Source organism: Chiloscyllium plagiosum, unplaced genomic scaffold (assembly GCF_004010195.1).
Source record: "Chiloscyllium plagiosum isolate BGI_BamShark_2017 unplaced genomic scaffold, ASM401019v2 scaf_5717, whole genome shotgun sequence".
In the NCBI taxonomy this organism is placed as follows: domain Eukaryota; kingdom Metazoa; phylum Chordata; class Chondrichthyes; order Orectolobiformes; family Hemiscylliidae; genus Chiloscyllium; species Chiloscyllium plagiosum.
In genome coordinates, this window is record NW_025214040.1 from 22,701 (window position 1) to 33,380 (window position 10,680).

The 10,680-nt window shown below is 40.9% G+C and overlaps 1 protein-coding gene across 1 annotated transcript; it reads left to right on the top strand.

The window, feature by feature from the left end:
- Positions 1 to 4,011: 4,011 nt before the first annotated feature.
- On the top strand, positions 4,012 to 10,069 carry LOC122547791 (centrosome-associated protein 350-like; the record flags this gene model as incomplete). Its single annotated transcript, XM_043686371.1, has 5 exons — positions 4,012 to 4,034; positions 4,860 to 5,023; positions 8,982 to 9,059; positions 9,425 to 9,570; positions 10,030 to 10,069. Coding segments are annotated over exons 2-5 (336 nt in total), but the record flags the coding sequence as incomplete, so codon positions are not given.
- Between the last annotated feature and the right edge of the window lie 611 nt (positions 10,070 to 10,680).

Here is a 10,680-nt window from a genome sequence, read left to right on the forward strand (position 1 = left end):
GGTTGCTTTTTCTGTTTGATTTTTTTTTCTCTGCCATTAATAAGAGTTTTTAAATTCTTCCAAGCATTCATTCAAACCTTTTATCCCAAATTCCTCTTCATATCCTCATCTCATCCGACTTTCAAGAGGTTCCTTTTTCCAATGGTGTCTTGGGTATTCTGTCCTTATACTTTCTTCTTCCTGAGCAATGTCCCAGTATTCTTTATCAAAACAGCTTTGGGGCCTATTACTTGTTAAGTGCTGCATAAATAGGTTGTTGTAATGTTGAATGGTGTGTGCAGTGGCTTGAGAGGAATAAACAAACTTGTTTTGATCGCATTCAACCAACTGGGCTTTTTGGTCTCCCTGTTAATCTTTCTCAATTTTGCGGTTAACTGGTTTTACAGATTGCTAAAATTAGATTTGTTCATTCAAAAAAGATGTTGTGGTTTGTCTTATGCAGTTACTAAAGTAGTGTCATGTGTACTTCTTATCATCCCAATGTTTGATTTCACCTTCTCTCCATGTTTCTTTCAGTTCTATGATGAGTTTATTGAAAAGGCCCAAGCTGAACTCAATGGAGATCTTGATGTTGGCAGCTCAAACTCCACCAAACCACAAAATAAAACTCTGTGCGCCACTGAAACTGAGAAGGCAAAGGTTAAACCATGCTCTCTGCAGAGGTACTTTCTGTAATGGATGTTAATTGCGTAACCTTATGAAGGGTTGCCTCTTGTATTTCTCTTTTATACCCGAGAGGGACCCCTTTTATCCAAATTAGTTGGTGATTAAATTGTTCTTTTGTTAAGGAGACAAATACATTTTGCAGTGACTTTACATCAGAGAAATGTGCCTTTTGGCCCAACAGATTTGTGCAGTTATTTCGTCTCCATGCAAGTCTCCTCCCACTTTGTTTCATCCCATCAGTGCGTCCTTCTGTATGTTTCCCCCTGAGGTACTTATCCAATTTCCCCCGAAACATATTCATGCTATTGAACTTCAGCATTCCCGGTACTAGTTGTCATGTTGTTCCATGTTGTCCCCTTTCCAAGGAAGAAAGTTTTGTTTTGAATTTCTGATTCGATTCATTAATGTTAACTTCCTGTCCAGGTCAGCCTCACAAGTGAAGACATTCTCCCTCCATGCAGTTTGGGCTGCTTCATTTTTAAAGTTCTCTATCAAATTTTATTCTTTAAGTTCTCTATCCGGTCACTAGCTTATACAGTTAATGGTCGGGCCCTGGGTGTGTTGCTGAACAAAGAGACAGGTGCATTCAAGGAACAATGCAGGTGCATTATTCCTTGAAAGTGGAGTTGCAGGTAGAAAGAGTGGCGAAGGAGACATTTGGCGTGCTTGCCTTCATTGGTCAGAACATTGACTGTCGGGCTTGAGGCATTACGTTGCAGCTATACAGGACATTGGTGAGGCTATTTCTAGAAGACTGCACACAGTTCTGATCGCCTTTCTACAGGAAGGATGTTAAACTTGAGAGTGTGCAGAAAAGATTTACAAGGATGTTGCTGGGACTGAGTTACAGGAATAGGCTGAATAGGCTGAAGCATTTTTTTCCCTGGATGATTGGAGGCTGAAGGATTTTTGTAGAGGGGGTTGGATAGGGTGAATAACCGAGATCTTTTTCCCAGGTTTTGGGAGTCCAAAACTAGAGGGCATAGGTTTAAGGTGAGAGGGGAAGATCTACAAAGGGCATGAGGATTAACATTTTCGGGCTGAGCATGCTGCATACATGGAATGAGCTGCCAGAGTGGTAGAGAGGGGTACAATTACAAATTTTAATTTATAAAAGACTTTGAGTTGGATATATGAATAGGGAGGGTTGAGAAGGATATGGGCTAAATGCTGGCAACTTGGGATATTAGAGAAGAGAAGAGCTGAGAAGGATTAAAGTTCAAATTGGATGTTGAATCCTCACCCAGGTCTCCTTCCAAGGATCTTGAGGAGGAACAGAAGACTGTCATCCAATTGGAGACATCTGAAAGAGATGACAGTGTTGATGATAAAGAGGAAGTACTATCTCAAGATCCTTGTCCTCGACCTGGAAGTATTAATTTTGAGCCAGTTTTGGGATGGATTTTAATTTTAAGAATTGGAGATGTGTTATTTGTCTTGAAGCATTGAAGTGATTGTTTGATGAATAATCCCAGAGCATATTAAATTCCCATATTTTAACATAATTGTCGGATTGTGATTGTTTCCGTCACAAATGTCAAAATACAACTCCACTTTATTTTGCACGTCAACATTTTCAGAAATTACCCTGAGTGTTCCCCTTTACCAAGGACACTTTCCCAAAAGACTGTTGTGAGGAATATCTTGATAAATTGTTAATATATTTGTGGGTGATAAAATCAAGCTGTGGGGGATATTCTTAAAATTTCTGGTGTCTCAGTGTTTTCTACCTTGCCCATCAATTCTCAAAATAAGTGTAAGTACGCCTGATTATTTCTCAAGGATTTAGTGACTATTTCCACTGTGTAATGACTGAGTTTAGAACTGAAGGATTGCTATTGAAATTCAAACCTTTTCCTCCGCACTTTTCTGTCCTTCCCTAAAAGGGAGGCAGTGTTTTTAAAGAGGATCTTTTAAACTAAGTTTTGAATAATCTCTGGCTTTTTCAGTTCGCACGCAATTTTTCCAGCGTAGTGTTCTGAAGCAAAGTCCTGAGACTAAATGACCATCTGATTAGAAGAACAGAAGGGTTTATGGTTTGCACATATTAACATTGATTGGACAAGCAGCTCTTTCATAAAAGTGCTTGACAAGTTCTCATACTGTCCATTCCTTTCTGAGCATTCAATATCGGAAATCACTGAAATAGGTGCTTGGGTCAGTTTGATTTGACACAGCAACATCCTGACTAAACTGACACGTGCTCTTCTGATTTGTCAATATTTGTGTTTCCCTATAAAGTGCAGGAATAAAAAGGGGTGCAGCAGTCAACTGAAAGTGATCTGATTTTGGAAAGCTGAAGCTCAGAACGTTCAGTCTGAAAATCATTCATTCCCCTAAGTGCACAACAGTTAGAAGATAAAGAGATTCTCCATACTTATACTGTGAACCAGGAAAGATTTGAACAGTCTATATCAGTTTCCTAAAATGGCCATTACTTTCTCTACGGTTACTTGTAACAAGCCATATGTTTTTGATTGCATAGTTTGAAGAATATTCACTGTTTTCATCATAATGTATCTGATCCTGAACTGTCCAAATGTATTCTTTTCAGTTCAATAACTGTATTCTTCTCATCCTACACACTCCATGATAGTCCATTATATCTCCCTTTGTGAGCCGAATGGAATATTGATTCCACCTATAGGACAAGTGTGACGTGTTCTTTTCATACTAAGTTTATATTTCAAGCTCAGGGAAACAACTTGTGATACTTTGAAATTTTGTAAAGATGATTATTTCACCACCTTGATTAAGGCCAAAAACTTTTAAAACTTAAAAAGGAGTATAAAGCATTTGTTCTGACTCCATCAAGTAAATTTTGTATTGAGTTTGAGTACTCAGTCTAATAAAACATACTGTTTAATGTTCTGGATCTCACTCCATGTGGAAACCTTGACTTTCATTACATGGCTGAGAATAAATTGGAAATGAATTCCAGCCTGTGTCTAACACGTCAGACTTACTCTGAGATATAAAAAGATGATTCTCATTTGTTTGTCTCCCGTTTTCATGCTTTGATTTCACAGTTTATTATAACCATGTATTGTTCATTAATGTTTTGAAATGAATTCCATCATTTTTGTTCCTGATCTTCAGTATCTAGATTGACCAACATTTTATGTACTTTGCAACAGGGTAGCCCAGTGCAGTAGCCCCAGTCCCTAAAAGATGTGCCCCGAAACATCCAAGGGGAAAATAACTTTGCTTTCACTCAAGATGCTGTAGAGATTGAGACATTGGTTCATGCAGCAGCTGAGGAGCTGTGCAAATGGCAGTTGGCCATGATCTGGGGGATTTGCAAATACCCCCAGACTTTGGGAATTATAAATGGAAGGATGACAAGAGTGTGAGCAGAAGAGCTTATTGTGAGGTGAGACCCAGATTTTGCATTTGAAAACAAAATTATTTTTTCTTAGTTAAGCAAGAAAGATATGGGTGAAGAGTGCTCCACAGCAGCTCTGATTGATGATATGTATAACAGAGCATGTTAAAAACATTATCTCGATCCTGATGACTGCATTGAATTCAATTTAACATTTTGCTCCTTCCCTAAAAATCCAAAGCCCCTTTCTCCTCCACTGTTTGTACTCTCCCATTATTAATTTATCATCCTCATCATCATCATACTGTTATGCGTTAAATCCCATCTGTCATAACTTTGCCCAGTCTGAGAATCTACAGATTCTGTTTCTATTTACATAATATATGGTGTCCCTTCCAGCCACTCAGTACTTTTTTTCAAATTCTTCTCTATCATTTCATTCTTTCTATTGCTGTTTCCATTGGTTGATAATACAATATTTGATTATTATTCACCTTAATAATTGGAGCCATGATAGCTTGCTTTCTATTTACAGCATGTCCCATAGATGTCATTCATTTTGTTTCAAAGATTTGCCTCCTTTTATGTTGTGGTGCCTTCCTCAGTATTATGCAGGAAATCTTGTCTAATACATCTGCACCTACCCTTGGTAGTTCTGCAATCCTTTTAAACCCCTTCTCTAATCTCTCTTTTGCCTTGTCTCCTGCAATCAATGAACTTCGAAATGTATCTTTGGTTCAGATCGTGGAGCAAACAGTTGTTATTTTATATATTTTGAACAGGATTCCCTTTTGTTTTCACTGTAATGATCTCATAAGCTTTTTGCTGAGTGGAGAGGATGCATCTAATATAATCTTTTCTCTGTTAGTCTTTTACTTCTTCCAGCTTGTCCTTAATGTTACAAGAGAAATTTTTGTTGACATCTTTTCTGACGACCTCCGTGCCAGCCCAGACCCATGGATGAAGCCAAGCCGAATGAGCCCTTCATTCTTCAAACGAGCGAGGAACCCACAGAATTTAAATGAAGTAAAGGTAATAACTCCACGTAATCCTTTTTTCCTACTTGTCAGTAATAATGTTGCAAACGTGATGCTGGTTGGAGTTAAAATATGTAGATTAAGTAAGTGAGTGACTCATCTTGTAAACAGTGGCACTATCCTGACTTGGAAATCTGTCACTGCATCTTGGAAGTCCCTCCCGAATGGGATTGTGGGTCCAGCTCAGCACCATCTTGTCAAGGACAACTAGGAAGGGGCAATAAATGCTGGCCAGCCAGTGACGCCCACAATTCATGAATGAACAAAAGAAAATGCCTCTATGCCCATTGAGTACCAAGGAACCCCATTTTAATTCTAAACTCCTCAATGAACATTTCTTAAATGACTTACAGGGGCTGGGCATCGCCGACTGGCCAGCATTTATTCACCGATCCTAGTTGCTTTTGAGAAACTGGTGAGCTATCTTTTGTAACCACTGCACCCATAATGCCCTTCGGGAGGGAATTCCCAGAATTTGATCCAGCAATCCTGAAGAAACAATGATATATTTTTCGAAGTCAGAATGATGTGTGGCTTGGAGGGCAACTTGCAGGTGGCGGTCTGCTGCTCTTGTCCTTCTTGATCTAAATGGTCACAGATTTGGGAGGATCTGGCTGAAGATCTTTGAATTTCAGAAATGCGTCTTGTAGATTGTACACACTGCTGCTACTGAGTGGAGGGTGGTGGAGGGCATGGCTGCTTGCGGATGTGGTGCCAATCAAGTGGGCTGCTTTGTCTTGGATGTAGTGAGCTTTTTGTGTGTTACTGGAGCTGCACTCCTCCAGGCAAGTGGGGTGTATTCCATCAGACCCCTGACTTGTGCTTTGTACTTGGTGGATTTGCTATGCGGTATCAGGAGATGAGTTATACACCACAGTATTCCAAGCCTCTGACCTGCCCTTGTAGCCCATAGTGTTTATATAATGAGTCCAGATGAGTTTCTGGTCCATGGTAACCCCGATGATGTTCATTGTGGAAGATTCAGTAATGGTAACACCATTGAATGTCAAGGGCCATTGGTTAAATTGTCTCTTAGAGTCGAAGAGATGTACAGCTCAGAAACAGACCCTTCGGTTCTACTTGTCCATACAGACCAGTTATCCGAGATAAAATCTAGTCCCATTTGCAAGCATTTGGTCCATTTCCCTCTTAAACCCTTCCTATTCATATACGCCGCCAGATGCCTTTTATATATCGTCATTATGCCAGCCGCCTCCACTTCCGCTGGCAGCTCATTCCATGTACACACCACCCTCTGCATGAAACAGTTACCAGTTACGTACCTTTTAAATGGTTCCCCTCTCGCCAATGCCCTCTAGTTTTGGATTTGCCTTCACCAGGGAAAAGACTTGTCTATTTACTCTATCCGTACCACTCATAATTTTATAAATCTTTTCACAGTCGTCCCTCAGCCTCCAATGCTCCACGGAAAGTAACCCCAATCAATTCATCTTCTTCCTATACCAGAAACCCCCCAACCCTGGCAACACCCTTGCAAATCTTTGCATAACCCTTTCAAGATTCACAACATCTTTCCAAGAGCAGGGAGTCCAGAATTGCACAGAGTATTCTAAAAGAGGCCTAATCAGTGTCATATTCAGCCGCAACATGACCTTCCAACTCCGATACTCAATGCTCTGACCAATAAAGTCAAACATACCAAACACCACCTTCACAATCCTGCTTACTTGTCACTCCACTTTCAAGGGACTATGAACCTGCACTCCAAGGTTTCTTTGCTCAGCAACACTCCCCAGTGCTTTACCATCGAATGTATAAGTCCTGACCTGATTTGGCTTTCCAAAATGCAGCCCCTCACATTTATCTGAATTAAACTTCGTTTTGATGCGAAGATTACTTGCCTCTTACCAGTCCAAATCTGCATATCGTCTAGATCTTGTTGCGTTTGAACATAACTCCTCAGATACTGAAGCAGTCTGTGAATGGTACTGAATATTGTGCAACCATCCGCACTTCTGAACTTATGATAGAAGTAAGGTCAGGAACTGAGGAGCCCCATTTTACTCTGATCTCCCCAGTGATCCTCGAGGAACCTCATTTTACTCCCAACTGGAGACACAATGTAATAGCTCTGAGTGTTAGCCATGGCTCAGTGGCACTCTTCCTCAGTCAGCAGAGGGGATTAAGCAAACACTGAAATGAAATCCTGGATGACGGTCCTGGTGCAGTACTGAAGTATTGTTTTGAAAGTGAGGCCCCATTTTCCCCCTTGGGTGAGTTTTTTAAAAGAGTTTTGGTGTGACTTTGAAGAGGAGTGGAGTTCTCCCTCATGATGCTGGTCAGTCTACTACATGAGTCAGTCTGGCTCAACGTTTACTGAACCATTTCTCTAATTTGAGGGAACTTGCTGTGTGAAAGTTTGTTGCAGCTTTTGACGATATTATAATTAGTGGCTATACTTCAAAGGCTGAGAACAACATGCTACAAGTGTGAAAAGTTATATATATTGCAAGTTTTTTGGCAATTTAAGGTGAAGGTGGATGACTTGAGCATTGGTTAAAAAGTATTGTCCAGCACGAAGACCAAGTTCTTTCCTATTGCGACAATGCAACTTCTATTTTACTGTGGCACTGACATTGAAGTGTACACTGGATGACTCCTTCCAGTAACTCAGTCTTGCAACACTGCAATGTGAACTTTTTACCACGGTCTAAAGTCAACATCAAGCAGCTCATTGTCTAGCCTGACTTCCCTTTGAGCCCAGTTTGTGAAGTGTTGCACTTTGCCAGGGACTGAGAATGGGCATGTGTAAATCAGCTTTTCATTCACAGAGCAAATTTGGGACTGTTCATTTCCTTTGCTTTGTCTTTATAACTCGACTGTAATGTGTCTTCAGTCTGATCTGTACTATTTCCCACACCAACATTTTTGGGCGTGTTACTTGCCTTTGACGGTGTTACCGAGAAACCTATCAAAATCTTCCTGCCTGGAGCCATGTGAGGCAGTGGTCAGTGGTTAGATCATATAGCTTTGATGAACTCATCTGTTAAACTGAGAACGATTTGACCTTCCTGAAATGTTGGGTCCACTGTATGAGTCCACGTCAGCCCCAATATTTATTGTGAGACCTCCCACAGCGCTGATCTTCAGTTGTCTGCCTACAGTCTTTGTGGGCGGCACGGTGGCACAGTGGTTGGCACTGCTGCCTCACAGCTCCTGAGACCCGGGTTCACTTCCCGCCTCAGGCGACTGACTGTGTGGAGTTTGCACGTTCTCCCCGTGTCTGCGTGGGTTTCCTCCGGGTGCTCCGGTTTCCTCCCACAGTCCAAAGATGTGCAGGGTCAGGTGAGTTGGCCATGCTAAATTGCCCGTAGTGTTAGGTAACGGGTAAATGTAGGGGTATGGGTGGGTTTCGCTTCGGCGGGTCGGTGTGGACTTGTTGGGCCGAAGGGCCTGTTTCCACACTGTAATGTAATCTAATGTAATCTAATCTAGTCTATTAAAGGCAGAACATTTTTAGAATTTGACAGAGCAGAGGCCAGCACTTGTTGGCAAAGTTCTGAACCACGTAATGCAGTGAATTGATAAGTGAATAATTACTCATTTCTCAGTCTCGGTCTTAGGCAAGGGAAAATGTCAAACCTTCTCTCAATCTGGGAGTATTGCATGCTACCTTAAAGTTGTTTTGTATATGCTTTCGGATCTCACTGATGTTATTCACTTCAATTATAATTACATTTTAAAGCATTTAGTGATTTTGTTTAATGGAACATGCTTTGAGTTTCATCCAATTTTACATCATTCAGAATGGGAGAAGAATCAGAAGGTCCAAGCATCAAAGTCTTCATTGAGCAGTTTACGGGAAGGATAATAGATTGGAGGTTGTTTTGTCTGTGTATTTAGGGTGTGTGCATTAGTTGCCATTTCTCCTGTGCTTCTATCCCCAGATCTTCATTTCTAATGAAGTTATGAAGTTGTTTGGATTCAACCAGGAGCAATATCAGAAGACAGGCTGGCAGAAGATGAAGACATTTGGCAGGAGAAAACGTGATCGGGTGGACGATATTTTGGTAAGTGCTTCAGTTTAGCAACTGTTCTGTATTATATTGTACCATTATATCACGACTATGAACACTGCATCCTACATCTGAATTTTCTATTATCTCAAATGGCAAATGCTTTATCTGTTTTTGGCTTACCTGTCTGGCTGTCCTGCATACATCCAGAAAATGCTTCAATTTTCTGATTGAATTGAAAACTTGAGTCCTCACTGGAGTAGTTTGCTGAAAATCAAGTCCTGCTATTCCTTAGTTGCCAGAAAACTTATTTAAAAATTCAGAAGTACATTGATTTCAGTGCAGTTGGCAAAGTAGTGTCATGTGTACATCTTTAAATCCCAATGTTTGATTTCACTTTCTCTCCATGTTTCTTTCAGTCCTATGATGAGTTTATGACAAAGACCCAAGCTGAACCCAGTAAAGATCTTGATGTTGGCAGCTCAAGCTCAACCAAACTGCAAATTCAAACTCTGTACTCCACTGATACTGAGAAGCTGATGATTAAACCGTGCTCTCTGCAGAGGTACTTTCAGTAATGGATGTTAATTGTGTAACCTTATGAAGGGATGTCTCTTGTATTTCTCTTTCATACCCCAGTGGGACCCCTTTTGTCCAAATTAGTTGGTGATTAAATGGTTCTTGAGTGAAGGAGACCAGAACTTTTCCAGAGAATTTACAGCAGGGGAACGTGCCTTTTGGCCCAACCGGCTATTGCGGTTATTTAGTCTCCATGCGACTCTACTCCCACTTTGTCTCATCCCATCAGTGCATCCTTCTGTATATTTCTCCCTGAGGTACTTATCTAATTTCCCCTTAAATGTATTCGTGCCATTCAACTGAAGCATTTCTGGCATAAGGAAGTTCCATGTTGTCACTCTTCTCAGGGAAGAATATCTTGTTTTGAATTTCTGATTCGATTCGTTAATGTGAACTTCCTGTTCAGGTCAGCCTCACAAGTGAAAACATTTTTCCCTCCATGCAGCTCAAGCACCTTTAGCGAGGACCAGAGGCCTGACGGGAAGGTAACTTTAAAATATACAAACTTACCTCGAGGGATCAGTGTTCTTATTTTTTGGGCGGCAGTTGGAGTGGGAGGAGCGACAATGAGGACCAGAGACTCGATGGGATGATAACTTTAAAATACAAAAACTTAGCTTGGCGTAGCGAACACTGAGCAGGAACGGACGTGAGACTGCTTGATAAGTGAGGCTTTTGAAGGAGCAGCAGAGTGACAGGCCACAGCGAGGTGCAGAGGACTGTTGGGTATATATTTGGGCAGCAGCTGAATCCCGATGTATTACACGTGTCGTGTCTCCCCCCGCCCTCTCCTCTCACCAAAGAAAAGGACTCTCGTGTGTTGCTAAGGTAAGGCGTTTCAATTGATATTTCTTGTGTATCGTGTGATTGATTAAAAGTTCATTATTAGTTGGTTAGTTGAATAATATTTAACTTATAATTTTGTATAAATTAATTAAATAAGTAGAGTTGGCTAGACAGGTGATGTGCTGTAGTTGTATGTTGTAGGAGCTGGCTGATCCCATTGTGAAGGGCAGTGACCACATCTGCAGCAAGTGTTGGTTGCTCAAAGAACTCTGGATCAGAATTGATGATCTGGAATCTGAGCTTCAAACAC